This window comes from Tamandua tetradactyla, chromosome 6 (assembly GCF_023851605.1).
Source record: "Tamandua tetradactyla isolate mTamTet1 chromosome 6, mTamTet1.pri, whole genome shotgun sequence".
Lineage (NCBI taxonomy): Eukaryota > Metazoa > Chordata > Mammalia > Pilosa > Myrmecophagidae > Tamandua > Tamandua tetradactyla.
Window position 1 is genome coordinate 73,908,335 of NC_135332.1, and position 21,258 is coordinate 73,929,592.

General features: G+C 48.2%; 2 protein-coding genes across 2 annotated transcripts; one reads left to right on the forward strand and one right to left on the reverse strand.

Annotated features, from left to right (window-relative positions):
- Positions 1–2,054: 2,054 nt before the first annotated feature.
- On the reverse strand, positions 2,055–3,279 carry OXLD1 (oxidoreductase like domain containing 1). The gene is given in 3 exon segments (XM_077166208.1): positions 2,055–2,441; positions 2,443–2,664; positions 2,798–3,279. Coding segments are annotated over 2 exon segments (315 nt in total). The 5' UTR covers positions 2,544–2,664; positions 2,798–3,279; the 3' UTR covers positions 2,055–2,227.
- On the forward strand, positions 2,542–9,215 carry CCDC137 (coiled-coil domain containing 137). The gene is made up of 7 exons (XM_077163288.1): positions 2,542–2,593; positions 3,301–3,595; positions 3,967–4,100; positions 5,397–5,619; positions 6,992–7,074; positions 7,352–7,431; positions 7,625–9,215. The coding sequence occupies exons 1-7, from the start codon at positions 2,542–2,544 to the stop codon at positions 7,832–7,834; spliced, it is 1,077 nt and encodes a 358-aa protein (XP_077019403.1). The 3' UTR covers positions 7,835–9,215.
- Positions 9,216–21,258: the final 12,043 nt, after the last annotated feature.

A 21,258-nucleotide genomic window follows, 5' to 3' on the forward strand; every position in this document is an offset into this window, starting at 1 on the left:
AGACCCCGCTCATCAACCAGAACAACACAGGCTAAGTAGGACACTTGGTCTCCACAGCAGCAGCCCCACCCACCCCCGGCCCGTAAGCCCCCACCCTTTGGCCAGCCCTGTGACCAGTATCCCAGGCTGGCTTCACTCATGGCTCTGCTCGCTCACCAAGATCATGGCTCTCCCAAAGCACTGTCCTTGACCTTTGCCCTTCTTCAGAGCAAAATCGTCAGACCTGGCCATGGACACACGTGTCCTGACCCTCCTGGCCCTGACTCCGTCCTTGGCTTGGGCCCCACTGCCTGTAGGCTGGTCACTGCACCTATGATCGACCCCAGAGGGCCCGGAGCTGGGCTCAATTGGAGGCGCCACATGGGGGCCGTAGTCCTGCGCTTCCTGCCAGCTGGCCAGCCACTGACAGAGCCAGATGCAGGGTGGCCAGCCAGGATGGGTGACCCCACCTGAGACTCTCACAGAAGAGCTTGCTGGGCCAGGCCCAGGACGAGGGGCTCTCTAACCTAAACCACTGTGCAGCCCCCAGCAGCTTTGGGCTGGTGGCACTGACCGCAGATCATCACAACGGATCACCAGCCTCTCTAAATCAGCAACTGCAGCGCCCAGCTCAATGGGCTCTGCATGCATAGAAAACTGCCCACATTTGGTGAGAGAGACTGCCCCATCCATGTGGGGTGCCATGAGCCTAGGTCACCTCTGGGCCTACTCTAGCACCACGGGTACCAGCCCCTAGGCTGGCAGAACCTCCATCTCCACTGCTCCCAGAATCCTTCTTACACTTTGGCCATCCACAAAATGGCGGCACATTGGTTTGGGATTGCCACTGGGCTCAGGCTTCAGGGCTCCCACTGACCACGGGGAATGAAATAGCCTGTCCCGGCCAGGCCCTGCCCCAGAACCACAGGGCTACAGAGCGCCGGGCAACTGAGACAAGGCTCTCCTAGCTTCCTCTACTTCCCCAACAGCATCTGAGGCCCCATTTTGCACCTCACACCACAGGCCCACAGGCCATGTGCATTCTGGGTCCAGACACTGGCCCCCCAGGGGCATGTCCTCCCAGTTGACTTAGGGCCCACTAATAGTCACCTGCCTGGAGGCTCGTCGGCTCCAGGCACCAGCACCACCACCGCCCCAACCTCTGAGCACTGGCTGAGAAGGCTGGGCCCAAACTTCCATTCTCAGTGGGCCAATACTGCGCTCCCAGAACCTGCCAAGGTATACTCTGTGCACAAAATGGCGACATGTTGGCTTTGGGGGTGCTGCCTGGGGTTCAAGGGTCAGCCTGATGAACTGGGGGGCAGGCACGGGCCTGAGGGCAGGCTTGCCCCTGTGTGGCTCTTTTCCATCAAAGGCCCCTCTGAGGGAAGGACCCATTTATCAGTCATATTCCTTGGCAAATTTGCCTTTGCATCCCTAGCCTTTCCCTTAATTGAGAGAAGATAATACGTATAAACTCAGTGAACCTTGCCTGTCCACACTAGCAACCAGCGCTTGGAACTGCGGGGACAGATGGGGGACAAATTTGTATGGATGGGGCAGCAGTAGGTGGGGAGTGGCAGTGAGGGCCCTGAGACAAAGACCCAGGGCACACAGCACTGGTTCTGGGGCCAACGCCAGAGGCCTCCTGGCCTTCCCTCCTGCCTGGAGCCTGGGGTCCAGGAGGGTCCAAGCACAGTGCAGACCCCTGCACAGTCATGTGTAGCTGACTGCTATGGCTGGGGAACTGGGCGTCTCCCCCAGGACCCTAGCAGGGGACCAACGGCAGCTGGAGGAATGGGGAGCTTCCCAGGGCCTGGCTGGCAGCCACCTTGTGGGACCAAATGGTCCTTCCTCAGCAGCACATGGAGAGTGACCAGAGCCAGCCTCAGGCAGCACAGAAAGGGGCCTCTGTCACTTGGCTAGGAATGGAAATGGTCCTTATTTTACCCTGGCAGGCCACCAAGAACTGTAGGTGCCCAGTATACATTCCATGCCAACCTGTACTTGATTCCTTTGCCAAGGCCACACAGGACTGGAAGGCTTGGGGCCAGAAACAGGACGGAAGCCTCCTGTTTAGCCGTTCCAGGGAATCTTTATTCTCAGGTGAAGTCAATAAATACGTCTGTGCTTTCCTGTCCACCATCATGAGCCCCATAAGAGGTATGGATCTTAAGGGCAAATGCTGCCTCCCAAGAAGCAGCTGCCTAGAGGGGCTCCTTTGGGATGGGGTGTCGGGCCAGGCGGCTCAGCCTCCAGCCTTGGCCCGGAGCTGGATCTCCATCCTGATGAAGGCCCTGAGATTCTCGTCGGCCACGTGCTCTTCCAGGGCGGCCAGGGCCCGCTCTCCGCCGTCCTGGTAGCGCTGCAGCAGCGCCTCGGCGTACTCCACCCACACGCAGTTGGGGCAGCCGCTCATGCAGCAGTTCGTGGGGGGCTGAAGCTCAGGGGGGGTGGCACGGAGGCTCGGAGGGGCTCCCGCTTGGCAGGGAGGGCCTGGGCTGCTCATCGAGAGCCTCTGTCTTCACGGGGCCCTCTGTACCTGCGGTGGGGCACCCCGCCATGCGCTCCTTCCCAAATCTCTGCGGCCGGCGCTGCCTTGGACTCGGGGGTCGTATCTGCTAAGAGGACTGCTGCCTCGGGAAGCCTCCGGCACCAGTTCCAACCGGAGAGCCGGCGTGCGCCCTGAGGATACAGGTAACACTTGAGTCCCGGGAAGCCGGGGAAGGACCTCACCTGCCTCCAGCTCCGGGAGACCTCCCGCCGCTGCGCAGGCTGCCTCTCGTCCCGGGCTTCCCCTCTTGCTGACCTTACTTACTTCACTTCTCCAGACTGTACAGCGGAGGGAACGGTTGGCATGAGGACCGCTTGGTCGGATACCTAGGCAAGTTCAAGGCCTGGCGTGTGGCCCGTGCCCGCAGCTGGGGGTGGATGTGTAGGGGGCTAAGGTGATTCTGCGGGCTCCGGAGAAAAACTGGCCCTCGCACCCTTTCCTCCAGCCCCGGGGCTGAACCCTGCGCCCCTCCTCTGATTGTGACCTTTGGGACAGACGGATCGTGTCGCCAGGGGGGGAGAGGCCCCTCTCCGGGGTGGGGGACAAGCCGCGGGGCAAGGGCAGGGGCAGTCAGGGCACGTGCGGCCCACCAGCTGCCCGCCCACAGGTCGGTCCTTCTCCCTTTGCCGGCAGCGCGCATCCGCGGGGGAGAGACGGAGTCCCGCCGCCCCCGCCCCCATCGCGCCCGCGACGCCCCAAGCTACTCGCCCGGCCGAGCCGCGCAGCAGCATCGCTCACAGGCGTCTGGCCGACTCTCGCAGCCTGAGCGGCGGCCACCCGGCCAATCAAGGTCGGACAGGAGCTGCGTCGCTCCAATGAGCGGAGGGCTGAACGCAGGAAGCGGAAGTGGTCGAAGGGGCGGGGCCAGGCGGGGTGGGCGGAAGCAGCTTCGCGGGAGAAGCGCGAGTCTTGGAGATGGCGGGCGTGGGGCGCCGGGCGGCGGGTGCCGCGCAACCAGAGCGTCCCGGGACCCTCGGGCGACCGCAGAGGCGGGGACGGCGGCAGCAACAGCCGCCCCTGCGGGGGGAAGCAGCGTTCGGCCCCGCGGTCCTTACAGGGCAGGTGGGTGCCCTTGTCCAGGGAACCTTCCCGTCCTGCGCCCCTGCCCTGGGCTGACTCACTCAGTGATGATTGAGACGAAAGGAGTGAGCGAATCTCCAGCTTTGCATTTGCCACTTTCCAGGAGACCCTCTTTGTCATCGGGAATGACGTCTGGGAGGGACAGGCCTCCCTGGGGCTCTTCGAGAGCCTTCCCTGCTGGCAGTCCCGTGAAGACGCAGCGGGGAGGGTCTGGGTGGGAACGGGAGAAAAGGCGCCTGCCCCCTGAGCCGTCATCCCCCGCCCCGAGCAGCCAGGGCCTGCCTGCTGTGGCTTCTCCTGATTCTGCCTGACCTGGGATGAACCTCTCACACACACACCTTTCTCCTTCCCAGCAAAGAAAAAAAGAAAGTGAATTGCAAGCCCAAGAATGTAGACGAGCAGGAGATTCCTTTCCGGCTGCGGGAGATTATGAGGAGTCGCCAGGAGATGAAAAACTCCATCAGTAACAAGAAAAGGAGGAAAGAGGGTAAAGGGCAGGCCCACACCGGGTGGCAGTAAAGCCTGGTGTGGCTGAGTCCACTTAATTACCCAAGTATTTGATGCATTTCTGGCAGAGGAAGCAGCAGGCCACACGAATAGCACAATGGACTGAGGATGGGCATGGCCTTAGGAAAGGCCAGGTAGCCGGCAGGGCCGATGGCAGCGTGGTCCCAAAAAGAGCTGCCTGGGGAGTAGATAGCAGTTCTGGGGGCTTCGTGGGCCTTGGTGGAGTGGGTTTTGTTATCAAGAATAGTAGCGTTCCATCAGGTTTAACCAGGAGATGGTAGTTTCAGACTTATTTCTATAGACCTGTAGGAAGAACTGCTCTTCGTGTCACAATTCAGGGGCAGGCCAGGTAGGCTGTTGCAAGTGAGAAATGATGGATGCTTGCACTAGAGTGCTGCAGCGATGATGAAGAGAAGTGGAGAAGTTGGAGCTTAGGGAGGGAGATTGATAAGACCCCTCTGAGAAGCTTGCCTTCCCCCAAGTCTGGGTGCCACCCAGAGAGATCTTTGGACCAGTTGGAAAATAGCATCCAGTGTGTTTGTGAATGCACACATTTTGTTTTCCCAAACGTGGGACTGGTTTTATAGCAGCGCTGTTTAATAATTTATGTTAATCCTTAATCTTTTCACTAAAAATTTGTGTGGCTGCAAAGCGTTAGTGAAATAAAAAGGTGGAAGATGGCATATTTTGAGGCTTGCTGCCGTGACGTAGCTCTTTTGGTTTTTTATTACTTAAAATATGTAAATCCATATACTTGGGAAAAATCAAACAGTTCTGAACAACCCAAGTCCTTTCCCTATTTTCATACCCTGATTCTTCCCCCAGTCAAAAATCACTGCTCGTTTTCTTATATAACCTGCTCAGAGGAAAGACTGTGCGTGTTTTCACATTTTTATAATGTGAAAGTTATACCTTCACTCTCTTAAATTCTGCTTTGTGTCCTGCATCTTCACCTACAATAGATCTTACACATCTTCACACCCTTGTACATGCAGCCCTACTGCACGCTTCTCAGCAACAAATCAGTGATGTCACCTGTGGATGGACATGGGCATTGCTTCCTGTTTCCATTTTCAACCGTGCCAAAGGGGACATCCTTAAACATGTGCCATTGGGCTTTGGGTGCATATCTATAGGGCACACCCTATCTGGACATTCAAGATCTTTATCCACTCTAGCTGGGGCTTCCTGGCATGGGACTCCAGTGTGGCATCCCACCCCAGCATGGCCTGCTGCCTCCTGCCACACCCCCTCTGAGGTCCTCCTTTGTCCCCAGCCCAGATGATTTTCAGAAAGACCTTGGAAAAGGAAGCGAAGGGATCGGAACCAGACATCGCTGTCCCCAAGTTCATGCAGAGGAAGTGGGAGTCCGACAGGGCCTACGTCGAGCGCATGGAGCAGGAAACCCAGCATGTGCTATTCCTCAGCAAGAACCAGGCCATGCGGCAGCCAGAAGTGCAGGAGGCGCCCAAGAAGGAGAAGTCAGAGAGGAAGAAAGCGTGAGTGGGACCGGGGCGGGGGAGGCAGGCCTGTGTCTTCTGCAGTGACAGCATTTAGTTGCCAATGGGACCCCCACCCTGTGATAAAGGGTGCTGCACTTGAGCTGGGAAAGAAATTAAAGCCCCATCCCCTCAGCAAGTGTATTCTCTGCATCAGAACTCATAACTTAGGAGCGGTCCGAGGAAGGTGTGAGGCCTGGAAGCTCCTGTTAAGACCTTGCTCAGCCTGTGCGTTGATTCGGGGAAAGCATCAGGGAGGCCACGAGCCCATCACCACCCAGAAAGGATCAGTACTGGGGTGAGGGGATTGATGTGATTCTGAACCCCCCACCACTCTATCACTGCTTAGCTGATGTTGCCCTCCCCATACCCCCTGGGTCTTATCAGGGTTCTGTCACTTGCACAATCCTGTGGCTTCTTCCTCTGTTAAGTGGAGATAAATCTGCCTCTAGTGCAAGGGGGTCGTGAGGCTCAGAGGGGCTCTACCGGGAAGCCCCACTCATACTCTCCACAGCCCTGTCGGAAGGTCTTTTGGGCAGGAGAGCCCAGTGTCAGTCCCATGAGGGCCCTAGGAGGTCTGCCCCCGCCTTCCGCAGCATCTGGGGTGAGCCAGCCCTGGCTCCCATCTGAAATCAGGAAAATTTGCCCCCGCTGCATGTTTCTTGTTTCTGGTGTAGAGTACACACTTGGTTCCCTAACAGCTGTGGAAATGAGAGAACTCATTTCCAGCTTTGTGAGCCTCCCTGTGTCTGAATTCTTGTGATTCTGTAGTCGCCTTAGCAATGAAAACTGAATCACTGAAAACCAGTTTCAGGTCTGGTTCAAAGCCCAGCTGCTTCACTAGTGTCAGGGAACGCATCCCGTGAGCACAGCACACATATCCTGCCTACAGGCCCGTTCAGATGGGGCTTCTCAGTCTTGACCATCGATGTGATTTGGGCAGCATCCTTCTTTGTCATGGTGGCTGTCCTGTGCCTTGGAGCACATTTGGCAGCATCCCTGGCCTCCACCTCCCAGGTGCCAGGAGCAGCCCCACACCCTGTCGTGTTGGCACATCTGAAAATGTCTCCAGATATTGCCAGTTATCCCCTGGGGCACCTCATCGCCCCTGGCTGAGGGCCTGATTCCAGGGTGAGGGCCTCAAGGACGAGCCCTGTGGGGTATGGGCTCTTAGGTGGTATGAGGGCACGTGGGCTTGCATGGAAGAGGCAGACGGGCTTGTGGGCTGACGTGGAGGCGGTGGACGGGCACCTGGGCGCTCGGGCTTGCGTCCCGGCTCTGCTGCAGGGCTCCCCTGGAGGGTGTTCTGTTGCCTCCTTGCGTCCCTGGGGTGGGGTTCATGAATCTTAGCAGCTTTGTGTTTCTTCCGCAGGTTCCAGCGGCGGCGCCTGGATAAAGTTCGGCGGAGGAAGGAGGAGAAGGCAGTGGAAAGGCTGGAGCAGGAGCTGCTCCGAGGTGTTCTTCCCTGGGTGGCTGTTGGCTTGGGGCCGGGAAGGGCCGGGCACAGGCTGCTGCAGCTGGCACTTGGCCCACCTGCTCCATCTGCCGTGGCATGTGTGTGTGGATGCTGCCGGGCCTGTGGAGCCCCCACCACGGGCCACAGCCACTGGGCTGGCTGATGAGGCTGCTTTCGGGGTCCAGGCCTGCAAGTGGGGGCAGGGCGCGACTCTTGGGGTTCAGACTGCCTAAGTTGTGCAGACCACAGGCCTCAGTGTGCTGTTCTTTCCCCCAGACGTGGTGAAGTTTGGTGAGGTTGCCTTGCAGCCTCCGGAGCTGACCACCAAGCCCAGGAAGAGTTTGAGTGGGAGCCAGGTAAGCGGGAAGCGGGTGTGTGAGCTGCTCTGCGGGTCCCCCAGTGCTGCCGTGCCACCGAAAGCCTGGTCCACACAGTCATGAGGTTGCTGCCGTCCCTCTGAACTCAGGGCTTTGGAACTGCTTTCAGCTGTTTACCATCTCACCTCCTTTCTGAGCTGACTCCTCAAGCTTCTCTCTCGCTCTTCCTCAGCCTGGCAAGAAGTCACTGATGTTGAGGACGCTTCTGTGCCCTGGTGGTGTGTCCCAGCCACCGAGCGCCTCACTGGCCCGACAGCGGATCGTGGAGCAAGAGCGAGTGCGGGTTGTGCAGGCCTACAGGGCGCTGCAGAAGCAGAAGCAGCCGCAGGGGCCCCAGGGGCCCTGTCTCCTGCCTAGGAAGAAGTTGGAGACGCAGCTGTGAGGGCAGGAGATCCAGGGCTTGGGCCCTATACGCTTGTGAACTGGGCCCGGCGCACTGCCACACCAGGCTAGGGGAGGACAGGCCAAGGATTGCCTGCAGCTCAGAGCCCATCCCCCTGGGACACACATGGACGGCCAGGAGCCTGCACTTCAGCTCTCACATGTGCAGAGAACTCTCCAAGACAGGGCAGGTTTGGGCCTGGAACAGGGTGATGGCATCTTGGGGCACAGGGGTGGAAACCTCCCTGACCACTCTTTCCCTCTGGCTTCTGTCCCCGGGAGCCCCTTTTGTGCCTTGTCCCCACCCAGACGTAGTCTGACTCCTCGCGTCTGGTCTTGGCTGCCAGCCTTCCTGCAGAAAGCAGCCTGTCACCGTGATTTGTTGGAAGAATTTCAGCAGGAGAACGTGGCACCAGCACATTTGTTCTCCAGGGTGGTGGGTGGTGGGTGGTAGATGTGGTAGAACAGGGTCTCAGGCTGTGGGGGGGCTTCCCGTCCATCTAGAGTCTCTGGGCAGGGGAGGGGTCTGTACCCGCTCTGTGCTCCCACTGCCCATGTCAGGTTCTGTGCTGGGCATCGCCCTTTCTTGGGACATTGACCATTTTCTTGTTCCTTAAGCGCCTGTGTCTGTGGAAGTGTGGACGGCTGCTGAGACCGGCTCTGTCGCTGGGGTTAAGTGGGCACCTGAGAAATGGTGCCTCAGCTTCTGGGCCTCTGGGAGCACCCGCGTTACAATCAGCCACCCTGGCTCCTTTTTTAAAAAAAATCAACTTTATTGACATAAATTACCAACAATAAAACGAGTTTTGACAAATATATATTGACCCATGTAACATCTACCTCAGGCAAGATATGGACATTTTCATCACCCCCAATACTACTACACACCCCAGTTCTAGCCGCGGGAATCTGCTCTGCCCTTTCATGTCACTGCAGATGAGACTTGTCCTTCCTGGAATTTCACATCATAATTACATCACACATTTTTTACTCAAGAACAATCTCTAGGTAAAAGCCACTTTATAGAAAATGGGTCTATTGAAAATGTGAATTTTCTTCTAACAAATAAACCAGTGTTCACCCCCTCTAGAAAGTAACCCATTGTCATACAGTGTTTTTTACTGTGTCAACAATTAGCTCACCACCTTCCTCCAATTTGTTTCCATTTCCTTTTAATGTCTTATTTTGCTAGAATATTTAAATGCTATTGATATTCTGCTATGGACATTTCTCTCTTCTAAGAAATAGAGATAATCCACATGCCATAAAATAGACCATTTTGAAGTATACACTTAAGTGATTTCTACAAGATTCACAAGGTTATGCACAAAGCACCATGTTCTAAGTCAAGGACATTTCATCAACCCCAAAGAAGCCCAGTGACCGTAGGCAGGTGTCCCTGCCCCTTTCCTCCAAGCCCCTGGCGACCCTCATCCACTTTCTGCCTCTAGGTCTCCCTGTTGCAGATGCTTCACGAGTGGGCACATCACTGGAACCTTTTGTGACCCCCTCTTTCACTTCACACAACGTCTTCAGGGTTCATCCACGTGGCGGTGCATAGCACAGCTTCATTCCTCCTGTGGTGGGATAACATTCTCTTGTGTGGACAGGCCACATGTTGTGTTTTCATTTGCCCGTGAATGGGGATCTGTGGTATTTCCACTTTTTAGCCGTTAGAAGTAATGCTGCTGTGGACGTTTCGGTTCAAAGTTTTTCCCTCAATATGTGCTTTGGTGTTTCTCGGCTCCGTCCCTAGGAGTAGTAACCCTGTGTTTACCTTTCAAGGAATCGCCATCCCACGTCCCACAGAGGCTGTACAGCTTCAAGTCCCTCCGGCAGCGTGTGAGGGCGCTGATGCCTTCACCACCTCCACATCCTCGCCGGCATTTACCCATCTGTTCTGGTTTGCTAGCTGCCAGAATGCAATATGCCAGAAACAGAGTGACTTTTTTTTTTTTTTTTAATGGAAAAAAAAAAAAAGAAATTAACACAACATTTAGAAATCATACCATTCTACATATGCAATCAGTAATTCTTAACATCATCACATAGATGCATGATCATCGTTTCTTAGTACATTTGCATCGGTTTAGAGGAACTAGCAACACAGAAAAAAATATAGAATGTTAATATAGAGAAAAGAAATAAAAGTAGTAATAACAGTAAAAAAAAAAAAAAAAACCCTATAGCTCAGATGCAGCTTCATTCAGTGTTTTAACATGATTACTTTACAATTAGGTATTATTGTGCTGTCCATTTTTGAGTTTTTGTATGTAGTCCTGTTGCACAGTCTGTATCCCTTCAGCTCCAATTACCCATTATCTTACCCTGTTTCTAATTCCTGCTGGACTCTGTTACCAATGACATATTTCAAGTTTATTCTCGAATGTCCGTTCACATCAGTGGGACCATACAGTATTTGTCCTTTAGTTTTTGGCTGGATTCACTCGGCATAATATTCTCTAGGTCCATCCATGTTATTACATGCTTCATAAGTTTATCTTGTCTTAAAGCTGCATAGTATTCCATCGTATGTATATACCACAGTTTGTTTAGCCATTCTTCTGTTGATGGACATTTTGGCTGTTTCCATCTCTTTGCAATTATAAATAACGCTGCTATAAACATTGGTGTGCAAATGTCCGTTTGTGTCTTTGCCCTTAAGTTCTTTGAGTAGATACCTAGAATGGTATTGCTGGGTCGTATGGCAATTCTATATTCAGCTTTTTGAGGAACCGCCAAACTGCCTTCCACAGTGGTTGCACCATTTGACATTCCCACCAACAGTGGATAAGTGTGCCTCTTTCTCCGCATCCTCTCCAGCACTTGTCATTTTCTGTTTTGTTGATAATGGCCATTCTGGTGGGTGTGAGATGATATCTCATTGTGGTTTTGATTTGCATTTCTCTAATGGCCAGGGACATTGAGCATCTCTTCATGTACCTCTTGGCCATCCGTATTTCCTCTTCTGGTAGGTGTCTGTTCAAGTCTTTTTCCCATTTTGTAATTGGGTTGGCTGTCTTTTTGTTGTTGAGTTGAACAATCTCTTTATAAATTCTGGATACTAGACCTTTATCTGATATGTCATTTCCAAATATTGTCTCCCATTGTGTAGGCTGTCTTTCTACTTTCTTGATGAAGTTCTTTGATGCACCAAAGTGTTTAATTTTGAGGAGCTCCCATTTATTTATTTATTTCTTCAGTGCTCTTGCTTTAGGATTAAGGTCCATAAAACCGCCTCCAGTTGTAAGATTCATAAGATATCTTCCTACATTTTCCTCTAACTGTTTTATGGTCTTAGACCTAATGTTTAGATCTTTGATCCATTTTGAGTTAACTTTTGTATAAGGTGTGAGATACGGGTCTTCTTTCACTCTTTTACATATGGATATCCAGTTCTCTAGGCACCATTTATTGAAGAGACTGTTCTGTCCCAGGTGAGTTGGCTTGACTGCCTTATCAAAGATCAAATGTCCATAGATGAGAGGGTCTATATCTGAGCACTCTATTCGATTCCATTGGTCGATATATCTATCTTTATGCCAATACCATGCTGTTTTGACCACTGTGGCTTCATGATATGCCTTAAAGTCCGGCATCGCGAGACCTCAAGCTTCGTTTTTTTTCCTCAAGATGTTTTTAGCAATTCGGGGCACCCTGCCCTTCCAGATAAATTTGCTTATTGGTTTTTCTAATTCTGAAAAATAAGTTGTTAGGATTTTGATTGGTATTGCATTGAATCTGTAGATCAGTTTAGGTAGGATTGACATCTTAATTATATTTAGTCTTCCAATCCATGAACACGGTATGCCCTTCCATCTATTTAGGTCTTCTGTGGTTTCTTTTAGCAGTTTTTTGTAGATTTCTTTATATAGGTTTTTTGTCTCTTTAGTTAAATTTATTCCTAGGTATTTTATTCTTTTAGTTGCGATTGTAAATGGGATTCGTTTCTTGATTTCCCCCTCAGCTTGTTCATTACTAGTGTATAGAAATGCTACAGATTTTTGAGTGTTGATCTTGTAACCTGCTACTTTGCTGTACTCATTTATTAGCTCTAGTAATTTTGTTGTGGATTTTTCCGGGTTTTCGACGTATACTATCATATCGTCTGCAAACAGTGATAGTTTTACTTCTTCCTTTCCAATTTTGATGCCTTGTATTTCTTTTTCTTGTCTAATTGCTTTGGCTAGAACTTCCAACACAATGTTGAATAATAGTGGTGATAGTGGACATCCTTGTCTTGTTCCTGATCTTAGGGGGAAAGTTTTCAATTTTTCCCCATTGAGGATGATATTAGCTTTGGGTTTTTCATATATTCCCTCATCATTTTAAGGAAGTTCCCTTGTATTCCTATCTTTTGAAGTGTTTTCAACAGGAAAGGATGTTGAATCTTGTCAAATGCCTTCTCTGCATCAATTGAGATGATCATGTGATTTTTCTGCTTTGATTTGTTGATGTGGTGTATTACATTAATTGATTTTCTTATGTTGAACCATCCTTGCATACCTGGGATGAATCCTACTTGGTCATGATGTATAATTCTTTTAATGTGTTGTTGGATATGATTTGCTAGAATTTTATTGAGGATTTTTGCATCTGTATTCATTAGAGAGATTGGTCTGTAGTTTTCTTTTTTTGTAATATCTTTGCCTGGTTTTGGTATGAGGATGATGTTGGCTTCATAGAATGAATTAGGTAGTTTTCCCTCCACTTCGATTATTTTGAAGAGTTTGAGGAGAGTTGGTACTAATTCTTTCTGGAATGTTTGATAGAATTCACATGTGAAGCCGTCTGGTCCTGAACTTTTCTTTTTAGGGAGCTTTTGAATGACTAATTCAATCTCTTTACTTGTGATTGGTTTGTTGAGGTCATCTATTTCTTCCTGAGTCAAAGTTGGTTGTTCATGTCTTTCCAGGAACCCATCCATTTCATCTAAATTGTTGTATTTATTAGCATAAAGTTGTTCATAGTATCCTGTTATTACCTCCTTTATTTCTGTGAGGTCAGTAGTTATGTCTCCTCTTCCATTTCTGATCTTATTTATTTGCATCCTCTCTCTTCTTCTGTTTGTCAATCTTGCTAAGGGCCCATCAATCTTCTGGTCTTATTGATTTTCTCTATTGTTTTCATGTTTTCAATTTCATTTATTTCTGCTCTAATCTTTGTTATTTCTTTCCTTTTGCTTGCTTTGGGATTAGTTTGCTGTTCTTTCTCCAGTTCTTCCAAGTGGACAGTTAATTCCTGCATTTTTGCCTTTTCTTCTTTTCTGATAAAGGCATTTAGGGCAATAAATTTCCCTCTTAGCACTGCCTTTGCTGCGTCCCATAAGTTTTGATATGTTGTGTTTTCATTTTCATTCGCCTCTAGGTATTTACTAATTTCTCTTGCAATTTCTTCTTTGACCCACTTGTTGTTTAAGAGTGTGTTGTTGAGCCTCCACGTATTTGTGAATTTTCTGGCACTCTGCCTATTATTGATTTCCAACTTCGTTCCTTTATGATCCGAGAAAATGTTGTGTATGATTTCAATCTTTTTAAATTTGTTAAGACTTGCTTTGTGACCCAGCATATGGTCTATCTTTGAGAATGATCCATGAGCACTTGAAAAAAAGGTGTATCCTGCTGTTGTGGGATGTAATGTCCTATAAATGTCTGTTAAGTCTAGCTCATTTATAGTAATATTCAGATTCTCTATTTCTTTATTGATCCTCTGTCTAGATGTTCTTTCCATTGATGAGAGTGGTGAATTGAAGTCTCCAACTATTATGGTATATGTGTCTATTTCCCTTTTCAGTGTTTGCAGTGTATTCCTCACGTATTTTGGGGCATTCTGGTTCGGTGCGTAAATATTTATGATTGTTATGTCTTCTTGTTTAATTGTTCCTTTTATTAGTATATAGTGTCCTTCTTTGTCTCTTTTAACTGTTTTACATTTGAAGTCTAATTTGTTGGATATTAGTATAGCCACTCCTGCTCTTTTCTGGTTGTTATTTGCATGAAATATCTTTTCCCAACCTTTCACTTTCAACCTATATTTATCTTTGGGTCTAAGATGTGTTTCCTGTAGACAGCATATAGAAGGATCCTGTTTTTTAATCCAGTCTGCCAGTCTATGTCTTTTGATTGGGGAATTCAGTCCATTAACATTTAGAGTTATTACTGTTTGGATAATATTTTCCTCTACCATTTTGGCTTTTGTATTATATATATCATATCTGACTTTCCTTCTTTCTACACTCTTCTCCATACCTCTCTCTTCTGTCTTTTTGTATCTGACTCTAGTGCTCCCTTTAGTATTTCTTGCAGAGCTGGTCTCTTGGTCACAAATTCTCTCAGTGACTTTTTGTCTGAGAATGTTTTAATTTCTCCCTCATTTTTTTTTTTTTTTTTTTTTTTTTGAGAGGGAGGAAGGGAAGGAAAGACAGAGAAGGAAGGAAGGATGGAAGGAAGGGAAACATCTTTAAACATTTTCTTGTTTTTATTATATTTTGTTTGTTTGTTTGTTACATGGGCTGGGGCCGGGAATCGAACCGGGGTCCTCCGGCATGGCAGGCAAGCACTCTTGCCCGCTGAGCCACCGCGGCCCGCCCTCCCTCATTTTTGAAGGACAATTTTGCTGGATATAGGAGTCTTGGTTGGCAGTTTTTCTCTTTTAGTAACTTAAATATATCATCCCACTGTCTTCTAGCTTCCATGGTTTCTGCTGAGAAATCTACACATAGTCTTATTGGGTTTCCCTTGTATGTGATGGATTGCTTCTCTCTCGCTGCTTTCAAGATCCTCTCTTTCTCTTTGACCTCTGACATTCTAATTAGTAAGTGTCTTGGAGAACGCCTATTTAGGTCTAATCTCTTTGGGGTGCGCTGCACTTCTTGGATCTGTAATTTTAGGTCTTTCATAAGAGTTGGGAAATTTTCAGTGATAATTTCTTCCATTAGTTTTTCTCCTCCTTTTCCCTTCTCTTCTCCTTCTGGGACACCCACAACACGTATATTTGTGCGGTTCATATTGTCCTTGAGTTCCCTGATACCCTGTTCAAATTTTTCCATTCTTTTCTGGATAGTTTCTGTTTCTTTTTGGAATTCAGATGTTCCATCCTCCAAATCACTAATTCTATCTTCTGTCTCTTTAAATCTATCATTGTAGGTATCCATTGTTTTTTCCATCTTTTCTACTTTATCCTTCACTTCCATAAGTCTGTGATTTGTTTTTTCAGTTTTTCTATTTCTTCTTTATGTTCAGCCCATGTCTTCTTCATGTCCTCCCTCAATTTATCGATTTCGTTTTTGAAGAGGTTTTCCATTTCTGTTCGTATATTCAGCATTAGTTGTTTCAGCTCCTGTATCTCATTTGAACTATTGGTTTGTTCCTTTGACTGGGCCATATTTTCAATTTTCTGAGTGTGATCCGTTATCTTCTGCTGGCGTCTGGGCATTTAGTCAGATTTCCCTGGGTGTTGGACCCCACAGGTTGAAAGATTTTTCTGTGAAATCTCTGGGTTCTGTTTTTCTTATCCTGCCCAGTAGGTGGCGCTCGTGGCACACGTTTGTCTACGGGTTCCACCAGTGAAAGTTGCTGTGGGTCCTTTAACTTTGGAAAACTCTCTCCGTATGGGAGGTTCGGCAGCCAAAGCATCTTGGAAGACTGCCAGCCGGCCCGGGGGTCCGAACGCGGGGACGGTCGCCGGCCACCGCAGCACGGGAGAGCGCCCAACCGAATTTCCTAGTTGGCCCGGGGCGCCAAGTGTGGCAGGAGGGCGCCAGCTGCCGCAGCCCGGGAGAGTGCACTGTTCCCAGCCGGACCGGGGAGTCACGTGTTTGGAAGGGACCCCCCCGGTCACCATTCTCCGCAGTCTGGGGATTTCCGACCCAACTCTCTCAGTTGGTCCAGGGGGCCTCGCGTGGTGGGGGCACCAGCCGCCGCGGCCCAAGGGGACCGCCTGCCCAATTCTGCCAGCTGGCCTGGGAAGGAGGAAGGGAGGGACTCCGGCCGCTTGCTGTCCCGCCCGGGAAAGCCCGCACCCCTCGGCGATCTCACCGGAGCTGGTTCTCCCAGACAGTCACCCGTTCCAGGATGGGGTACGTCGTCCCTTTGATCTCCTTTGTGGCTCCGGGAGCTGCTCTGTATTGTCTCCACTCCCCCAGTAGCTGTTCTGGAGGAGGAAAGGTGAGGGTGGCAAGGCTGTGGAGGCCAGTGGCGGAGGAGCCGGTGAAGGCGGAAGAGGGCACGGTGGTGGTTGGAGAGCTGCTGGAGCAGGAGGAGAAAGGGAAGGATAAGATGGTGGATGGAGCGCCGCCGGAGCAGAAGGGGGAAGAGGGAGAGGGGGCGCCGGGCCGGCGGACAAAGAGGGAGAGGAGGGCGGGTGGGCTGGCTGGCTGGCGGGGCGTGGGCGCCGCGTGCCGGGCCGGCGGGCAAAGAGGGAGAGCCAGAGTGACTTTTTTTAAAAAGGGGAATTTAATAAGTTGCAAGTTAACAGGGCTTTTTTGGCTGTGGGAATGTCCCAATTAAAGCAAGTCTATAGAAATGTCCAATCTGAGTCATCCAGGGAAAGATACCTTGATTCAAGAAGACTGATGAAGTTCAGAGTTTCTCTCTTACCTGGGAAGGCATATGGCGAACCTGATGTCATCTGCTAGCTTCCTCTCCAGCTTTCCAGGAGATATTTTCCTTTATCTCCAAAGGTCACTGGCTGATGGACTCTTTTGTGGTTCTGTGGCATTGTAAAGCTTTCTCCAAAATGCTTCCTCTTTTAAAGGATTCCAGTAAACTAATCAAAACCCACTTGGAATGGGTGGAGACAGATCTCCACCTAATCAAGTTTAATGCCCACACTTGATTGAGTCACATATCCATGGAGATAATCTAATTAAAGTTTCCAACATACATACTGAGTAGTGGTTAGAAGAAACAGCTGTCTTTACAGTATGGAATTAGGATTAAAACACGGCTTTTCTAGGGTACATAAATCCTTTCAAACCAGCACACCATTTTTTTTTTTTCACAGACTTCCTAGCTCGGTGAGGTGGTCTGAGGTTCTGGTTTGAGTTTCCCTGGTGAGTGATGTTGTTGAGCGTCTTATGTGCTTAGGGCCATGTGTCTGTTCCTTGGGGAAAACCCTTGAGAGCTTTTGCCCATTTCTACTTGGGTTACTTTTCTTATTGAATTGTAGGAGTTCTTTACATGAAGAGTTTGCAACTATTCTGTCTTCTGGGCCAACTTCTCCCTTTCTTCCTTTCCTGGGCTGCTCTTCAGATGTTCTCTTGAGGCCTCCTGTCATCCCGCTCTTTGTGATTCCATGAGAAAGGGTAGACCTGCTGTGTGGATGGTCTGAAGTCAGGCCCAGGCACAAATCCTACAGCTTGGGCCAGGGAAACTGGGACCCTCAGGGCTTCAAAACCAGGCAGGTCCAGCAGCCTAGGCTACAGACCCAGTCTACTCCTTCCTCCAAGGCCTTTGCCACCCTGGAGAGCAGAGGGCTTCCTGCTCGCAGGAGGGCTCCTGCCGCCTTGGGAGAAGCACCTCGCCCTGCCCAGGCTAGCCCAGCTCTTCTACAGCAGTCATGGGGCACGTTACTGCAGTTCCCTCTGTGCAGCTGGACTCCTTGGGCAGTGCCAGTATTTCCAGGAGGAGACTCTGCCAAGGGGCTGGCTGGGAAGGGGATGTGGCCATAAAACACCCACCACCCTAGAGGGAAAGAGGGGAGAGTGTGTTTTCCGGGTGGTGGCCCTGTCCTGAGTTCTCATACAGCCTCATGCCCTGCCCTGAAGTACAAGCCCTGCCCCTTAGTGCCCTTCTGAGCACCAGGCTGCATCTGTGGCCTTCAGCCCAGGTTTCTGGTGGGACTGACTCGGGGAAGCTCCTGCCGCCTTGCTTGTCAGTCTCAGGAGCCCGCAGCAGAAGCTCCAGGGGAGGCGCCCACACTTCATGCCTGGCAACGGGCCAGGTGCCTTCCTGAGCCAGGACTGCACTCCCTCCCTGTTTTAATTTTCAGTGGATGTTAATTACAAAATATTTCAAACAGAACTAGTATAGGTAATAATAAATCACAAGCACCCATATTCACACCATTAGTGTTTTGTCATATTCAGATCTGAATTGTTTTGAAGAAACATTTGATATCAATTCTCTCCCTTTCCTTAGCAGTAACCCAATCTTCAGAGGGTGTGTGTGTGTGTGTGTGTGTGTGTGTGTGTGTGTGTGTGTTGTCCTGTCAGGGCAACAAGTGGGAATAGGGTGACTACTGCATGGCATGTGCTTGTCTTCAGTGGGAGCCAGGATTTCCATGTTGCTCTACTCCACCTTTGCCTTTAGTAGAGCCTTGTCTTGCCACATAGAATTTTCAGTATTATACTACCATCTTCACCCTTACAATTTGTGCTTCTTGTCTCATCATTAAATTTAATGTGTGTATCTTGTAGATAGCATATAGTTAGACTTGTTTTTAAGTCCTGTCTATTTCTCTGCCTTTTAATAAGGTTGTATAATCCATTCAGACATAGTTGTACTTATATCTGCCATTTTGCTTTTTGTTTTCTGTATGTCCCATGTCTTTTTTGTTCCTCTTTTACTCCATTACTGCTTTTGTACTAATTGAATATTTTCTTATGTACCATTTTATTTTCTTTAATGATTCTTCCACTAATTTTATTTTGAGTTATTTCCTTAGTGATTGTTCTATGATGTGCTGTGTACATTTTAACTTGTCAAAATGTGCTTTAGATTTATACCAACTTAATTCCAATGTGCTGTGTACATTTTAACTTGTCAAAATGTGCTTTAGATTTATACCAACTTAATTCCAATGAGATATAGAAATATTATTCCTTTATAGCTCTATTCCCCTCCACTGTGTCGTGGTATTTTTGTGTATATTTACAAACCCAACAGTGGATTTTATGTATTTTTATGTCTTTTAAAGAAATTGAGAGAAGAAAGGAGAGCAGGTATATATTTATAGGTTTTGGTTTATTAGCCTCTTCTTTATCATTTCTGGTTCTCTTCATTTGTTCCTCTAGAGTCAAGTTACTACCTGGAGTCATTTCCTTGTCCCAGTACAGTTTTGCAACCACCCACTTCCTTTGTGCTGATAATGGCAAATGTATTACATTTCTATATGTTACACGCCTCACCATCCAATTACAAACATGATATAAAAGCATGAAGTATAAAAGAAAAAAATCAATAGGATTCCATAAATATTTAAAACTTCTGCTCTTCAAAAGATACTGTAAAGAAAAGACAAACAATAGATTGAGAAAATATTTGCAAACATACACTTGATGATAAACTTATATAGGGAATATAAAGAACTCATAATTCAATCACTGACGAGAAGCAGTCCAATTTTTAAAAGGGGCAGCGGATTTGAACAGCACATCACCCAAAAGCTCCATGAAAACATGTGCATCATTATTAAACATTAAAGAAATGCAAAATAAAATCACTTTATACCTACTAGATTGGCTAAAATTAAGACTGATAAAAAAAAATTGAAATTTTTGAGAAGGAAATGCCAAGTATTGTCAAAGACTGAGAACAAACGGAACTCTCAAACACTGGTGGTAGGAATGTAGAATGGTACAGTCACTTTAGAAAATGGTTTGACCATTTCTTCAAAGTTAAATACAACTACCATATGACCCAGCCATTCTACTACAAGGTATTTCCCCGAGAGAAATGAAAATATATGACCACACAAAGTTTTGGCCACAAATGTTCACAGTAGCTTTATCTGTAATAGTCCTGACCTGGAAACTACCCAAATGTCCCTCAACAGCTGAATGAATAAAAAGGTGTGCTCTATCCATATGATAGAATATTACCTTAGCAATGAAAAAGAATGATAAACCCAATATATGTGAATCTCAAAATAAGTATACTGAATGAAAGGAACCAGACCAAAAAAAAAGCATATACGGTATTACTCCATTTGTATAAAATTTTAGAAAATGCAAACTAATCTATAGTGATAGAAAGGAGGTCATTTGTTCTCTGGAAACAACAGGCACAGTGGTAGAGGTGGAGTAGAAAGAGGAAAAGGGGAAGATTCATTACCAAGGGGTACAAGGAGACTTCTAGAAGCTGTGGGTATGTTTATTATATTGTTCAGGATGATGATTTCATGAGTGACTAATTGCCTAAACTCATCAAAAGTGCACTTTATATGCAGCTTCTTTCTTCTAGTTTGCTAGCTGCTGGAATGGAATATACCAGGAACGGAATGGCTTTTTAAGTAGGGGAATTTAATAAGTTGCTAATTTACAGTTCTAAGGCTGAGAAAATGTCCCAATTAAAACAAGCCTATAGAAATGTCCAATTTAAGGCATCCAGGGAAAGACACCTTGGTTCAAGAAGGCCGATGACGTTCAGCATTTCTCTCTCGGCTGGAAGGGCACATGGCGAACATGGTGGCACCTCCTGGCTTTCTCGTGGCTCTACAAAAAGGGTCTCTGTCCAAAATGTTTCCTCTTTTAAAGGAATCAAGGAAGCAACTCCACGTTCAATGGGTGGAGACACACCTCCATGGAAATCATCTAATCAAAAGTTACCACCCACAAATTGGTGGGTCGCATCTCCATGGGAACAATCAAAATGCTCCCACCCAGCAATATTGAATAAGGATTAAAGGACATGGCTTTTTCCGGGGTCCACCACAGATTCAACCCAGCACATTCTTCTATGTCAATTGTACGTCAACAAAGTTGTTAAACTTTTATTTATTTATTTATTTTGCAAGGGCAGGCACCAGGAATCAAACCCAGGTCTCTGGCATGGCAGTCAAGAATTCTGCCACTGAGCCACTGTTGCACCACCCAAAAAATTTTTTTTTCAGTTTTGGAAATAGTGTTGTTACAAAACATTGTAAAGGGATTAATGTCACTGAATGGCACATCAAAAATTGGCTAAAATGGCAAATTTTATGTTATGCATGGTTTACCACTATAAAGTGTTTGGTTTCCTTCTTTTTTCTCTATCTGAAATGTACACCTTCATTGATTCATTCAATAATCTTTGAGAACTCAGCCTGTTTGATACTGTCCTGGGTACTATACTTCCCTTTCCTTACAGTGATTTTGTTATCAAGGGCATACACCAGGAAATAGACTCCTGACTCCACCCAGTCTGTTGAAGGTTGGGAGGACATTTGGCAGGTAGGATGACAGATTCTCCATCACAGCTTTCCGAGTTCAGCTTCTTGCTGCCCGTAAAATTCGGTTTTTAACAACTCCGTCTTTTTTTCTTTTCCCCGTAATCCTTTACACTGAAAAGTACCAATAGTGATCCTAATTTGGTTTTAAGCCAGAAAACGTGGGAAGGGGGGACTCCCGATGTGGGGGCTTTCTCTGCAGGTCTACTGGCCTGGCTTCCCGCTGTTTCTTCACTCGCTGCGTGAGCTCTGGCCCCTGGGTTGGCCCGGTTTGCTGCA

Coding starts and splice junctions, on each gene's coding strand:
- CCDC137 (XM_077163288.1), top strand. CDS start 2,542: ATGCGCTCCTTCCCAAATCTCTGCGGCCGGCGCTGCCTTGGACTCGGG. Junction 3,596..3,966: donor CCGCGGTCCTTACAGGGCAG/GTGGGTGCCCTT, acceptor TCTCCTTCCCAG/CAAAGAAAAAAAGAAAGTGA. Junction 4,101..5,396: donor CAAGAAAAGGAGGAAAGAGG/GTAAAGGGCAGG, acceptor CTTTGTCCCCAG/CCCAGATGATTTTCAGAAAG.